Source organism: Hemicordylus capensis, chromosome 5 (genome assembly GCF_027244095.1).
Source record: "Hemicordylus capensis ecotype Gifberg chromosome 5, rHemCap1.1.pri, whole genome shotgun sequence".
In the NCBI taxonomy this organism is placed as follows: Eukaryota; Metazoa; Chordata; class Lepidosauria; order Squamata; family Cordylidae; genus Hemicordylus; species Hemicordylus capensis.
In genome coordinates, this window is record NC_069661.1 from 62,311,163 (window position 1) to 62,327,433 (window position 16,271).

The window sequence follows — 16,271 nt, forward strand, 5'->3', positions numbered from 1 at the left end:
TCTTGTGGCACCTCTCTATAAGAGCAGCCATGGCAGCAGCAGGATGGTGCCCAGTGCCTGCAGTGGGGATGTATCACCCAGCCACAACCCCAGAAAGGAGAAGAACATCCTGCAAAACCAGGTTCAGAGTGTGCGCCACAAAACAGATGGACCCAAACAGACCCTGCTGGCTGTCGCAATTATGTTGGCAGTATTGTCGGTGACCATGAACCCTTGGTGAAGGTTTGGCAGCCATCCCCTCACCTGATGATCCATGGCCGCTGACAGCTCAGCTGCCACGTGCTCAGTGTTCAGCACCGCTACATGAAGCCCTCCTGTGCTTTGCTTCATGACTGGGACTGGCCATGCCACCAACAGCATATGTCCCCCTCACTCTCCTGCCCCTACCAGTGCACAATGAGGGACAGGAAAGCAGCATGCCTCCCACTGGGACTGGTCCACAGACCCGCAGTGAAGTGTACACTGGTGTCAGGTGCTGCTGTATGCAGCAGCCCCGACAGACTCTCGCTGCACACCCGGTAAATGAAGACCTCTATCATCCTGAAGGTGGTGCATGAGGGGACAAGCTCCACTGGCCTGCTGAAAGTGGTGAGTAGTTGGGGGCAAGCCGTTGGAGCAACTGGTGGAAGCCAGTGTTCTCCATCACCTGGAATGGCTGGTCATCCAAAGCGATCATCTTGCCAATGGCCCAGGTGATGAGATGAGGCTCTGGTCATCCAGGCCACTTGCCCTCTACTGTGCAGGCAACTTCCCCTGCTTGGGAGCAGGAGGAGTTGCCTTGCTGCTACCTGAAGACACACCAGGCCTATTGCAGCTAGCAGGAGTAGGGACCCCCGGGTAATGCCGTTGCAGGTGCTGCATTATCCCTGATGTTGTAAGCTGTTTGAGATCCTTCTCGCTGCGGACCTGTACCCTGCAGTGGATGTAGGCAGTGTGGTGTGGGCCTCCATGGTAGAGCTCAAAGTGGTCCCACACCAGGCTGCTATTAGTCTGGGAACATTTTGGTGATGGTGGTACTGGGGTTGCTGGTTCCTTCTAGGGGTCACTACCACCACCGCCCTCCATCTGGGGCTGAGAAGGTTCGAGAAGTGGAAGTAGTTCCTGCTTCTCCTCAGTCTCAGCAGGGGGTAGGGGATCACACTACCAAAGGGGATTGGAGAGAGCGATCTGGCTGGGCTAGCAGCAGACGACACCTCCTCCTTCACCATCACAGGAAGAGCTTAGGAACATAGGAAGCTGCCATATACTGAGTCAAACCATTGGTCTATCTAGCTCAATAGTGTCTTCACAGACCAGAAGCGGCTTCTCCAAGGTTGCAGGCAGGACTTTCTCTCAGCCCTATCTTGGAGAATCCAGGGAGGGAAGTTGGAACCTTCTGCTCTTCCCAGAGTGGCTCCTTCCCCTAAGGGAAATATTTCATACTTCTAGTCTTCCATTCATATGTAACCAGGGCAGACCCTGCTTAGCTAAGGGGACAAGTCATGTTTGCTACCACAAGACCAGCTTCTTCACTGACAGGGGAAGATACCCACCCCAATTCTACCTCAGCCGCTACAGGTGGCTGAGCTGTGGAACCAGGTTCCTCCGGAACAGAGAGCCTGCACAAAACATCAGTGAGGTTGGCTTGGGGTGTTGGTCCCTCCTGCCGTTGCCCACCATGACGAGCAGCATCACTCCTCCCTCTGCTCCTGGCTCTGCTTCATACCCACCTGGAAAACTTGGGTTGTGTGTTGTTGTTTTTTAATTAAGCAGTAACTCTGATGTGGAGGGAGAAGAAATGCCTTTAACGGGGTTGGGGCCCAGGATTGCTCTATTTATGTTCTGTGAGCTGCACATAATGCTATCACTAGCACTGTGGTACATATACAGAAGCTTGAAAAATTAAATCCCCCCTCCAAATAAAGAAGCAGGCTTGCAGGGGCTTTTTTTAAAGGGGACAGAACAGCGATTGTGAAGGTCTATGGGAAGGGAAGGGAAAGAGCAGGGGATTATTTTATTTATTTATTACATTTATATCCATGCTTCCTCTAGGGAGCCTAGAGCAGTGTACATAGTTACCCTCTCAACAACCCTGTGAGGTAGGTTAGGCTGAGAGATACATGACTGGTTCAGAGTCACCCAGTGAGTTTCATGGCTGAATGGGGATTTGAACTCAGGTCTCCCCAGTCCTAGTCCAACACTCTAACCACTACACCACACTGGCTCTACACCACTGTCACTTCTCTAAGCCAAACCCACCTCTTCTGTCCTACAGCCCTACTAATACCAATTCTTCCCCTAAACTAGGCCCTATTTCAAGACCTCTAAGTTCTATAACCTGACCTGGGGTGGAGGGCTCTCACTTTCAGCTGGGCGCTTCCATTCTGGCATCTTTGGCTGCCAGGTAGTGCTCTCAGCGGCACTCTGGGCTGAGAAGACACTATTATTATTATTATTATTATTATTATTATTTTACATTTATATCCCGCTCTTCCTCCAAGGAGCCCAGAGCGGTGTACTACATACTTGAATTTCTCTTTCACAACAACCCTGTGAAGTAGGTTGGGCTGAGAGAGAAGTGACTGGCCCAGAGTCACCCAGCTAGTTTCATGGCTGAATGGGGATTTGAACTCAGGTCTCCCCGGTCAGAGTCCAGCACTCTAACCACTACACCACGCTGGCTCTCTTCTAAAACAGTTGGGGGGAGGGGAATGGTGTGCCAACACCCAAACAATCAAAACAGAGAGAGCCTGGCAGGCCGGGCATCAGGCAGAACACCAGCCTACAAAACCCAAAAACTAACCCATCTGAAACACAGACAGTAGCAAAGGTGGCAGGGTTGTGGGGGAGAGCCCAAAAATCCAGCCTTCCAAAATGGCCACTTGAATTGAATTGAGTGATTCGAGCTTGACTCAAGGCTGACTCAGTACTAACTCAAATCAGGCCCTTCATTTTAGGGGCATTTTGACTCAAGTTAGAATCACTCCTATCGCACCGATTCAAGTAAAAATGATTGGATTCCAGTTGATTTGCACATCTCTACTAGGGAGTCCCCAAATTTTATAGAAAGCACTACTTTATTTTTGGGTGGCCCCATTTCTAATCTGACAAACACTTAACCACTTGGGCTTGCTCTAAGTATATACAAGTGAGACCTGAATGCAACAAAATATTGCATCTTCCCAAAACTAATGCCCATCTCAAGATATTATAAACAGTTAAAGGCTTCCGGGGGCCACTGAGCATGCTCAGTCCATGGCAGATTTCCCGCCCCCCAACCTTTCTTTTAATTTACAGATTTACATACAACTCCACATGTGTGTATTAGGGCTGTGCCCTGAGTATGTAGAAACGTGTGTGTGTGTGTGTGTGTGTGTGTGTGTGTGTTGTGTATTAGGGCTGTGTGTTGTGTCAGGTCAAACAGGCAGACTGCACCTCACACACTGTCAGGTATTATTGGAAAGAGTTCTGCAATGACAGCAAGGAGTCTCTGACATAGGAAGACTCATATGAGAAAGAGATGGATATAGTAATATACCATCATCAACAACATACAAGAAATACAGTCCTGTGTCCTGAAGGGCCTACAAGGCAAATTTTGATCATGGCAGGAACACCAGAGGGTGAGGGGGAGAGGCAAGGGAGGAATGTGAATGATCTCAACTCTCCTCTCCAAATGCATCCTCGGGACAGCCTTTTGGTTACAATCTCATTCTAGATAAATTAGAACAGGAAGTAAGAGTATACTGCTTCAGAATATTACTCAGCACAAAGGTAAATTTACATTTTGGTGCTTAGTCAATGGGAGTATTATGCTAACATAAATAGAAAATACACTGAACCACCATATTCTGGTTGATTTTGTTTATAAATCAATAAACATTTTTCTATTACTACAGATTACAAAGTCATTCTGATGCTGTGGGAAAAGTCAGGGGCGGGTATTAAAAACATACATATTTTGTGATAAAGTAGGACAGTCATATCAAATAATGTTGAGTTCCAGGTGGCACTGGCCTTGAGAAAATGAATTAAAGAAACTGCAACCTCTAATGGAAAAATACTGGTTCCATTAGTGCTGTTTTAATAGGAGAGCAGAGGGGAACATAATATAAAGGTAGTGCTAATAAATGATGCAGACAAAAGAAACACATGCAAGAATGCACTAGGCAAAGACAGTTCTGTCTTTAAACAGAAAGACAACTCTTTTTTAAACAGAAAGACAACAATTTTTGAGTCTTTCGATCATAGGGAACAATGGGGAAACTTGAAACACCCCATTGTTCTCCATGGGACATCAAAATGGATTGGGTGGCAGAGCATGATGGCTGCTACCTACCACCCAACCCACAAAAGAATGGGAAAGCAAGTGATTTTAAACAAATGTTTAACCTATCCTCAAAACTCCCATAGGACCACAGAATGCATGCACAAAAGATTTACATTGCAATTTGCAATGAATTTTGCAAACCTGCCTTGAAAAATACTGCAGAAGCACACAGTAAAAGAGAATTCATCCTTCCCAACACAGAACACACATTTCAAATACAGTCCAAATGGCCAAAAAAGAATCACTGACCCAGAATCCACTGCCAGCCACCATGTCTGTGCTGCAGTAGCATCACTGGCACAAGTTGCTCTCTCACACACAATTATGACTTCTTACATCCCTAGCATTTCAACAACTGCCACAGCAGCACCCTTAGCAGCCAGCAAGCATAGCCATAAGCTCAACTAGCAACTTCAGCCATATTTTGACATGCAGACGGCAGGGAGACCAGAACAGTTAGTGAAGCACAAGTTAGTCTCAAGGCCAGACATGGAGCTCATCACAGCAAACACCAAGAAATATTACCACACACACACACACACACACACACAGAGCTGTGACTGTCCATTTCTCGCCACAACACTATCTCACAAACAAAACAACCCACAACTCTAGGAAGGCAAGCACCCAAGTTCTTCCTTTGTAAATCTGAGATCCTGCAAAACCAGATCGTTATACTTTGTACTGAGAAAGGAAAACCACACAATCATGCCTACCTTCCTCCTCCGCTGATGCCTCTTCAAGACAGGCATAAGCATTCTCTCTGCCTCCCTTTGAATACATTTTGTAGTATTCAAAGGGAGCTAAAATGTAATCCCTTTGAATACATTTTGAAATTCCCTCCTTTTGTATTCCTCCTGTCTCCCCCCACCCCCAGCAATGGGGGCACAGTTGCCTATGACACTTGATTTGCATGATAACAACAAAGAAACACGGAGATTGCAATCATATCAGAAGCCAGTGCCAGAAAACCAATCTGCAAGGGAAAAACAGACCTCCAATATGGCACTCAAAACATTTTGAATTAAATGGGATTGTTTTGTTCTGAGCTCAAAACAGGCCCTTTTAAAAGAGGGCATTTTGTTTCAAGCATAAAATACTCAAAATGGCCTGTTTCAAGTCAAAATGTTACAGGTCAAAACATTTTGCACATCCCTATCTCCTTTACTAGAGCTTTTCAAACAGAAGTTGGGCAGCCATCTATCAGGGATGCGATGCTGTAGCAGATCCTGCACTGAGCAGGGGATTGGACTAGAAAGGTCCCTTCTAACTCTAACATTCCATGATTCTATAATTCCCACTCATCCCACTTTGTTTTCTTTGGAAGCTTTCTCCTGACATGTGTGTGCATATTACAGAGAGAAAAGATAATGTTTTTCCTTAAAATACTCAATCTCTTCGTAATATCTAGACTCATAGACTTTTGTGAAGAGCAAGGAGCAGCTTTGTGAAGAGCAGGGAGCAGAGCAGTTTTCATGGCTCTAGTATCTCTTTCTACCTTGATATCTTTTAGGCCTGTGCAAATTTGGATTTTAAAATTCCATTTTATCCTAAATTGCCCCAAATTGGTAAAATCCAAATTTATTTTTTTTAAAATCAGATTGGTAAAGTTGGAATTAATTCAGAAATATTGAAATTAATTTCAGAAATACTACAGAATTTTGGAATTCACAAAATATCACCACCACCCTAGATTTGAATGAGGAAATTTGGGGGATGGGAATCAAGAAAAATCACCATTTAGTACCAGAGCCTTAAAGTCTGCCATGGCAAAAGAGATCAAGGTCTCCCATAGTGAATTTGAAGAGAACTAGTCAGTTCCCTGTTTGTTGGTGAATTTTTGTAAAAATGGCTAAAATTGTTAAATCTGGCTTGTTTCAAGCCAGAACCTTACAAAACATCTAAAACTGAAAACTCTCTTTGGAACATCATTCCATCAGCATGTGGAAGACTCTTCCCTTTGCCTTTATGAAAAGGGGTAACAACATGCCCCTTTTGCTTCTCCCCACTCTATATCTCCTGAATAGATGTGCATACAGTTATGAAATCTGGCACACATGAAGTCCACATTGGCAGGACTCTGTTATTTTTTCAAGGCTATGGATAACTCCTCTGATTTTGGGATAATTTTTTTTGGGGGGGGGGGAATAAGAATTTTTTAAAGGGCTTAAGATGGCTTGTTTCAAGCCAGAACTTTACAAAAAGTTCTGGTTCTGAAGCCCTCCATAAGACCATCATTCCATTCCCATGTGGAGGAACAAGAACATTCTTTTGAGTTTATATTAATTTTTGTCATCCTCATTGCAGAAGCACACAGTCAGTAAAAATGAAAGTATTTTGAATCTGAATTTAAGTTGGAATCCGGATTCGGATTCCAAATCCAATCCAATATTGGACATTGCCAGAGCCCATAGAATCCAAAATTGTTGGATCAGGTTGAATCCATATCTGAATAAGAATTTTCTGAACATGCACAGGCCTAGTATTAGGGGTGTAGCAAGGTTGGAGTGGGCCCAGAGACAAGATTTTAAAATCCCCCCCCCCCACTGAAGCTCAGCTCATGAAGTAAAGAAATCGTAAATGAGGCTGAATAGTGGTAACAAAAAGCATAGTGTTAGATAGATAGATAGATAGATAGATAGATAGATAGATAGATAGATGATAGATAGATAGTAGGTTTTGTAAATTGTGGACAATGCAAGTCATTTCATGGTACTAGAGAAAGACATGCTGTTCTGGTAGCTCCAGGTCTTAACACTCACATCAGTTTCGGAGGGTATACAACTGAAGGAAAGCCCGGGTGGGTGCACAGCTGGGGGAGTCAGTCATGTGACTTGCCTCTGGGGGGGCCCCCAAAGGCAGTGGGTCCCCCAAACAACTGTCTCCCCTTGCCCTATTATAGTTATGCCCCTGCCTAGTATCTTTACATTTATAGCACAAGTGTATACTCAATTTTAGGACTAACCATCCATGATATTTACATTAGAATTTCTGGTAGCCAGTTGAAGATCCATCCTAATAAGAATCCATTAAGTCTACCACAACTGCCACTGCTATCACCATCAAAAACTCACAAGGCTAACTTCTTCCAAACATACACAGATGTTTCAAACCATGGGGAAAGAAAAGAAACATTTCCCCCCACAGGGGAACTGTGAGTGTAGATCAGAAATGCTGGGTAAAATTGAAATGCTTGAAATAGATACTTCCTTATCAAACAAGTTTTCTTTACTATATATAGAAAACAGTTGAATGCCATCTGCTAACCAGTACATGCATACAGTATATCTTTTCTCTAAGAAAACTGACCAACATCCTACCTAATGCAGCGCTTATGTAGCAAAGGCAGCATGCACGCAGCTGCTGCATTCCAGAGTAAAGCAGCGTGGCCACTTGTGCATGGCAGGGACACAAATTCTGCCAATCTCCCATTCCCAATGAAGTATTCTGTGCCACCCAAAACATGTCCTTGAGGGTTGTGTAGTCCTAAAGAACATATTTTCGGAGGGCAGAGAATGCTTCGGAGAAGAAGAGAAATTGGCAACCCCCCCAAACATGAGTGGCTATGTTACTCTGGAATCCAGCAGCTGCATATGTGTGGCCTTTCCTAGATAAGCATAGCATTAGTTAGGATGTTGGCCAATGTTCTATATAAAAGACATATGCATGTAATAGTTAGCATAAAAATTTCTGTTTTCTACAGTATATTTATAGACCACCTGAAGTGGCGCAGCAGGAAAATGCTTGACTAACAAGCAGAAGGTTGCTGGTTCAAATCCCCACTGGTACTATATCAGGCAGCAGCGATATAGGAAGATGCTGAAAGGCATCATCTCATACTGTGTGGAAGGAGGCAATGGTAAACCCCTCCTGTATTCTACCAAAGAAAACCACAAGGCTCTGTGGGCGCCAGGGGTTGAAATCAACTTGATGGCACACTTTACCTTTTTTACCTTTACAGTATATTTATATGTAAAAATATAAATGCCTAAGTTGAGGGCATTTCTATAATGTTGCCCATTTCATTTGATGCAAGAGAAAGAGGAATATTAGAGCCAAACTAGACATGATGTAAATCACAGTTTGTCCCTTTGCACATGCTTTTTTCCTTAAATATAAATAGCAGATATAGATAGTGGTGATAAACAACATCACACGTAGTTTGGTTCTGAGGCAAATGAGATAAAAGATTAGTTAGAGGCTAATAAAAGCTTTGCCACCATATAAAGCCTTTGTATAAAGGCTTTGCCACCATATTATGTTGACTAAGAACAGCAAAGTAGCTGGGGATGACAGAAGAGTCAAGGAAGGAGGAAAGAGGTTAAAGAAAGAGGATTGCCAAATGGGGCTATGACAAAGGGACTGAAAAGGAGTATGTGGAATAATGTAACAGGTTGTTTTCTGAGAGAGAGCTAGAAGCTGTATGTTTCAGGGCAGCTGAACTTGAAATGCCTTATTCTGTTTTAGTGTTGAAGGGGCCTGGAATTGCTTATTTTTATAATCCAGACTTATTTTTGAGAGCCACACTTCTCTTCAGGCTATCAACATTTTTTTAGAAGGAGAGTGCATTTGCTTATCAATCTTAAAAGGGTGGCTACATGGTTGTATAACTAGCATGCATAAATAAGCTTTAAGCTACATTTGTTATTATTTATGGATTTCTGAAGCACAGTTGGATGCATCATCAACTTGTCTCTACCCAGAATTCCCCTCCAGCTCATGAAAGGTCTGGACATGTTTATTTGTGGCTATGGAGAATTCTTTACTTTACATCTAACAGAAGAAACAAATCAGGATTTGGAAAAACTAGAATTATGGTTGTGAGTTAACACCGAATTTTAAAGGCAACAGACTATAACCAAGTGTTCTCCAGATAAAGCAAGATTGCATACATCTTCTGACTAGTCATTTCAGCATTTAAAACAAAATAACAAAATAACTGAAGGCATTGTGAACAATGAAAATTCATTATAATTCTATCATAAAGAATATAAAATGAGAACCCACATGAGGATTTACCTTCCACTGCTCTCTTGAAGAAGACTTTACAGCTGCCACAGGTAACAACTCCGTAATGACATCCAGATGCTTCATCCCCACACACCAAACACACTTTGGAAGGTCTTGAGGATCCAGATGACACACTCCTTAATGAGGAGCTATGAGAAAAGAATTAAAAGATCAACTATTAGAAACTGCAGATAAAGTACAATTCAATTCATTCGTTTAAAATGTGTTTGTTTACTTTAAATGTCTAAAATTTAAGCAGCCACATCACCTTATAACATTGGTTGTGCTGACAGCTCTTAATTGTATGCTTAGTTGATAATGAAAAAACAACTATAAATATTCAATGGCCCAATCTGGAAATCATGAGAAACCAAGGTTTAATCATGCTTTAGTGTGACAACTGTGAACCTTAGGCTCATGTATTCCAACCTCCCCTTTGTACATGCGGGGGGGGGGGATTTTCAACTACTATTCATAATTAGAACAAGCCAAGATTTGTCAGGATGTTCAAATCTTGCCTTGTTTAACCATAGTTTCTGAGGTAGTTAGAATATGAAGCTGGGATCGAACAATTTCATTCACCAACTACTCCATGGACTTTACCTCTGTTCCTTTATCACAGTAATCAAGGCTACTACACAATAAGAGTGTATTTCCTCTTACAGTAAACTATCTATTAAGAATAAAAGGACACAAGTCTGAATATAGAGAAGTCAAGTACAGTGAAAATGCCAAAGCTACACATTATAAAGTGTGTTTGTTTCACATTCTGAAATATTACAAGTACAAACTCATGAAATTTCACTGAAATTATATTTTTATCAACACACACAACACTCAAAGTGTGTTCTTTTCAACTAAGACACAGAAAAGCTATTCTCACGATCAAAATCCCTGGTGGCTATGGCGGAGTGGGGTGGGGGAGGCAGGGTTGGACCCATCTCCCCCCAGACGGTGGTCACTGTTTTCCTCAGCATGCCACCGTGCATCCACACAATCTGCGCTGTTCCTGGTAGCGTGGATCATTGGAGGCTGGGAAAATGAGCTCTATGCTCTACGCTCATTTCCATCCTTGCTTTAAACACCAAATATCTCATCCCCCATCACAATAGTTATAGGGTCTTGACACATACATACACTGGCCAATACCCTGACTAATGAAGCACAAATGCTATATGAGAAGCACTAGTGCTGCCGCTGAGTTACAAACGAAATGTCACATTGGTGCTTGTGTCACATTGGTGTGGGGAATTCTGTTTACTTCCTCTTCCCCCGGAAGTCCTATAACTATCTGAAAATATATTCCTGAGGGCTGCATGACTCATAGAGAGAGCTTCCAGAGAGGGGAAGGTTGTCAAAATTCTCCTCCTCTACATACGTGCCACTGAGACATTAGTTGAACTCATCAGCAGCACCAGCATTTCTTAAGTTGTATTCATGCTGCCTTAGTCAGGGTGTCAGACAATGTTCCCTCCTCCAAGATTATTATTCCTGTAAGGAGGAGTGAGTGGACAAATGAGCCCTGTTGCATCCTCAGAGTAATGGGAAAGGAGAGAGAACTGGTGAGAGTGCTCCTGGAGTAGAGAATTATCACAACTTCCCACATCACTCACTTCCCTTCTCCCCTGCAACCATATCCCACTTGCTCTCAATGCAGCGAGTTCGTCCCCATCCTATCTGCAGAGCCAAGCAAATTGCAATATGCCAGTCTTTCCACTTCTGGTTCTTACTAGTCAATTCAGACACCTGCTTTCAGTGATTCTACTCTTCTCTAACAAATACACCCAGTTTCCTGTTAATCTTTTCTCCAGAAATGCCTTTTCCTTATATGAAAGCTCAGAAAGCTGACTTTCCCTCAGTGTTTCCCAGAGCCCGCTGCTTCCAAAGGCAAGTGCTGATGTAATCACAGGATAATAGCTTTTTTAGGACGAACTAAAATATCACAAAGCAGTGTTTGTTAATAGTTTATCAGTTGGTGCTAATTAAGTATTAGATGACTTTGGTTGGGGGGGGGTTCTCCCCCCTAATGGGTCAACATGGCTATTTATGATCTTTCACACCATTGACAGTTTGGTTTCTTTGGATTTTTTTAAAAAATGAAATAGATATAAGAAGGGTTGGAGGGTTTTTTGTGTGTGTTTTTTAAAAAGGAATACCATTCAGAGAACCAGCCAGCAAGGAACAGGGACTTTGTAGCACTATTTGTGGCTTCCAGAAAGGGTGGGAAGGTCTCAAGGGGGAGAAAGAGGTGGAAGGAGAGATAAAAGATGGGGTGGTTTCAGGGGAAAGAAGGGGGGGGGAATACACGTTTCTTTTCTTTCCCACTCTCCTGCAACCTTCCTATTGTTCTATACAGTGCTAAACAGTGATTAAGGTTTCGGGTTTGGGTCTAACTGCCAGAGCCAAACCTAGCTACTTTTTAATTATTTGATAGGGGTGGGGGAAAGAATGGTCCTGGAGAATGGGACAACCCTTTTCAGTTTCCTGAAACCGCTCCTATACTGAAAGGACAGTTGTGTAACTTCATGGTGCACATTCCCAAACAAATCTAATCCAACTCCCAAAGGCTCAAACAGATCAATTCCCCCTTCATTTTCTCTTTGTTCCCTCAACTGTCATCCTTATGTGAAACTGAAATTAAGGTAGGAAATAAGAGCATTAACTGGTATCATTTTCTGCAATTAAGGAATTGTATTGTATATATGCTAAAATAGAAACAGGTCAGTTAAGACTTCAGTTAACAGATTTTGAAAGACTATATCATAAAACCCTAATACAAAAGGATTGCTGTCACAACTAAATGCACTTCTTGTTGATAAAGAATTGGAAAAAATGAAAAGTTACATGGTGTAAAACATTGAGTATGCAGATTACTGATTAAAATGGGGTGTGGTTTTTCATAGAGAAGCATCTAGGACTGCATGCACTAATTTTAAAGTGAACTTTTACAAAATATTGTACTTTTTTGTATTTAACTACAGGAAAAAAATGAGTAACTTTTCAATTCCTAGTATAATCAACTCTTGGAAAGTATGGTTTTCTTAATGTTAATTTTATACACATGTGGTGGTCCTGTCCAGTAATAACATAACTTTGGAAGATGATCCAGAGAGCTGTTCAAAGGATGACAGGATATGATCTGGAATTAAATCCTAAGGTATTTTTGTTGGAAATATTAATGGAGGTTTCAAAGGAAAATAGAAACCTCATCTGAAACTTATTAACTGCTGGAAAGATCATAATAGCTAAAAACTGGGAGAGTAATATGAAGATTACCTGTCAGGAATGGACCACTAAGGCATACAAACTGTTCAAAGATTTAAGTTGTTGAAATTGGTTAAAATAAGATATGGTGACAAACAAAATATGTTTAATATTTTGTACAAAATTGGAAAAGTAATTATAACACCAAAGTTAATAATTATTGGTGCTTATCTACTATATTTTTTCCCCTTCCCCACTTTTTTCTTGTCCTGTATTATAACTTCAAGTGCTTCCCCTCCCCTTCCACTCTTTATTTCTTATTGAGGCATTTCTTGTGGATTTGCATACTGGTGTTTATGCACTTTTAAAATATTGATCTTGTAGTTGTATGTAAAAAATAATAATTGTTTTCTAACGTTTATAATACAGTATAAAACAGATTATCAGGTATCTAGTTGCGGCTGCTGGTGACAGCCAACATACCCCGCTCCCCCACTGCAATGAAGAATCGCCACTCGACAGCAGGTGACAGCAGTGCGGGCAAGGCTGCTCTTCTAATGTAAGAGCAGCCACCAGCTGTCATCTCTTCTCATCACTGCTGGCTTGCCTATGCATATGCATACATATATATTCAATAAAAACAGAAACTGAAAAGGAAGGGTGAAACTGACATGTCTCCCACCTCCATTTCTGCAGAGAACCTGAGGGAGCCTCCTCAGGGCAGAAATTTAAACAGAAATTGACAAAGGGTTTCTTCATGAACTCCATTAGCAGAGGAGAGGATGGTAGAATGAAAGTTATGACAGAGTGGCAAGGGAGAGCAAGTAATTAAGAAAGGTGGAGAGGGGTTTACACACACTGGCTGACAACCCAATGGTGTGTTCTGCAAGGATACTGTGCCTCTTCAAAGCTGCTATGCTAGCTAGTTGTGCCAAATCTGGATCCAGCACTACTGCACAATTGCAAACATGTTTGCACTTGCGCGACAGTGCACAACCTGTTAGGGATGTGCACAGAATCAGTTTGCCCAGTTTGGTTCAAATCCAAACTAGATTAGAACTAAACCGGTCATGGTCGGTTCCAGCACCCATGAATGAGGCCCGGGTCAGTTTAAATTAGAACCGGTTCGGGGCTGGTTAGGTGGTGGTAGTGGGCATAAAGAATTCTTTTAAAGTTAGACTCACTGCTGCTGCCATGTTTGGTGGCCCCACTCACTGAAGCCAGTGGTTGGGGGTCTCCAGCAGCTTCCCTTCCCCCCACCAGCCTCCCCTAGTCTCCAAAGGACCAGTTTGGCCCTTTGAGAGTATGCAGTGGCCAGTTTTGAGACTGCCATGAATGTGAGCTAGCCATTTGTGGGGCCAGATGACCTGACCATGCAAATGGCCAGCATGTATGCACATCGGCAGCGAGTCCAACTTTAAAAAAATTAAGCCCGCTAACACCCCTGAACCAGCCCTGAACCGCCTTGGGGGTACGACTCAACCTCGAACCAAACTGGGACCGGTTCAAGGGTGAGCCTTCCAACCAGACCAGTTCAAGCTTGAACTGGCTCGAGTTCAAACCAACTCCCTACAAGCTGTAGCATGCCTCTCATGTTTAAAGGCAACTTTTGTGCAGTACCGAAAATCTCCATGATTTAGCGCAGCTACATTATCTTTATCATGTAGAACAGGGCAACCTTTCTCACTGCACAAGCGCATCATTAGGGTGTCTGCCACTGTCATCATCACCAACCATGCCACAATTTACTGATTGTCACAGGGCAGCATGAGCTGCCAGCCAAAAGCAGACAAGTGGGGGAGTTGCTTCTCTCCCATCAACAGGTGGAAGGTTGGTAGGAGAGAAGACACTTTTCTACTTGCCAGTGGTGAAATGTAAAGTGGAGAAAACATTTAAAGCCAATATTGAACATGAACAGATAGAGCAGGAATTATATAAAGCACTTTAAAAATGCAGATGTGGTTTCAGTCTTATAGTTCCCAAAATACTGTTCTCATGCTACATGTTGACTAAATGAGAGACAAGAGTTCTGGATCCCTTTCTTGTTCTCAAAGCCCTGAACCACACACTGAGCTCAACAGTGACCTTTACTTCTCTTCTTTTCCTCCTGCTCACAACATGCATTCTACCATCTTAGAAGCTCACGAATTTTAACTCTGTCATCTTTTTATGATACAAGGTAAAAATAACCCCAGCAGAGTTTTAGATCAAGTTCCAAATTTATTCAACGATACAAAGACTATTTCATAATTGTGCACAGCTACATAAATGGTATATTATGGTGTCAGGATAATTTGACATTAGAAAGTGGAAGTCTGCAGTCTAAAAATTCTCAGGCTTCAAAATTATGTAATTTTAGCAATCATTATGAAAGTGAGAGTTAACAAATTCACTTTTCGGGGCCATAAAGACTGGGACAGACAGAGATGCTTCAGGCACACTCAAGGATTTGGGTATGCATGCACCATGGGATTTTTGACTTCGAGCAGCATACTCCGTTCACATTACAATCTGCTTTTGATTGATAGGTTTCAAAAATGGCTCACCATTTGCCACGGGGTGAGGCTGCTGATCAAGGAGCACAAACCCAAAGATCCATTGGGCATGTGGAATTACTTGCATGGTTCTTTGTTTCTCCTTCCGATTTATTTTTTATAGGTTAAATACAAGCAGCTGCCTCTGTGCTATTTTATGGCTGCATCGGCTGCGCCAAGATGAGGTCAAGTAGTTTATCCTAGGGCACGTCACAAATATCAGTGGCTCAGACCAGATTAGAGACTAGGATTGTATTGGCTCTGAGCCTCTTACATGCCTCTAACTATGCTCCCTTTTAAATGAATCTGCATTCAGTGTATTAATCCCACACTTGAAATAATGCCGCTCCTCCTGTTTTGCCTCTGCTAATCTGTGAGGCTTAGTAGCCCTACTCATTGTGATATTTATATATTCATTACATAACAGCACAACACTGACTGACAATTGTTGGGTGATGACAATAGTTTGTTTATTACACAGTTCAGGGAAGCCCTTGCAAATGCATATGAATGAATAAACAATGTTATTTTACTTTATAGGTGTGGATGTAATTTACATATATCCTTGCTTTATGGTAATAAGGCTTGTCGCAGCCATAATTCATGTGGACCTATATTTGTAACCCGATACCAGGTGGCAGTAAACGTGGTTGCATACTTGAATTGAGCAATGAATCTGCAGTTCTGGTCTCACTGAATTTACTAGGTCAAATGAAACAGCAGACAAAGGCAGTTGAAGGAGAGAGTCTACCGAGGACACTGTACATCACAACAAGGGCATGTATCTTAAGAAAAATCTTCCTCTTTTTGCATTCTCTAAGCATTCAAGCCAAGTCATTCCTGTAAAACTTTGAATGCAGATGTAGCCCAATATCAGAATAATAGAAAGCTCCCAATGTGTCTTATCTTAAAGAGTGGGCTATGCTTGGTTTGATTTGTATAATGGCTTAAAAACATAAGAAGAGATATGCTGGATTAGAGCTCCATCTTGTACAGCATTCTGTTTCCGATGGTGACCCACCAAATGTCTCTGGGTAGCCCATGACCAGGACATGTAGGCAAATAGTATTTCGCTGTTGCTGCTTCCAAATAACTGGTATTCAGATACATACAGTCCCTGAACCTGAAGGTAGCATATAATGAGGCTATTTACATGTTAAGGGAGCCAAGCCCGGTTTTGCACACGCATGTGAATTGTCGGGACCATGCCCAAT

At 42.3% G+C, this 16,271-nt stretch overlaps 1 protein-coding gene across 6 annotated transcripts in view; it reads right to left on the reverse strand.

Annotated features, from left to right (window-relative positions):
* Nucleotides 1–16,271, reverse strand: part of NR3C2 (nuclear receptor subfamily 3 group C member 2) — a 226,391-nt gene that overhangs the window by 95,904 nt on the left and 114,216 nt on the right. For 5 of the 6 annotated variants that reach the window (XM_053254830.1, XM_053254829.1, XM_053254832.1 and 2 more), the window contains one exon: nucleotides 9,317–9,468. In XM_053254830.1, the coding sequence (XP_053110805.1) occupies nucleotides 9,317–9,468 (152 nt within the window). The remainder of the gene's footprint in view (nucleotides 1–9,316; nucleotides 9,469–16,271) is intronic. The other variant, XM_053254833.1, reaches the window with a different exon arrangement.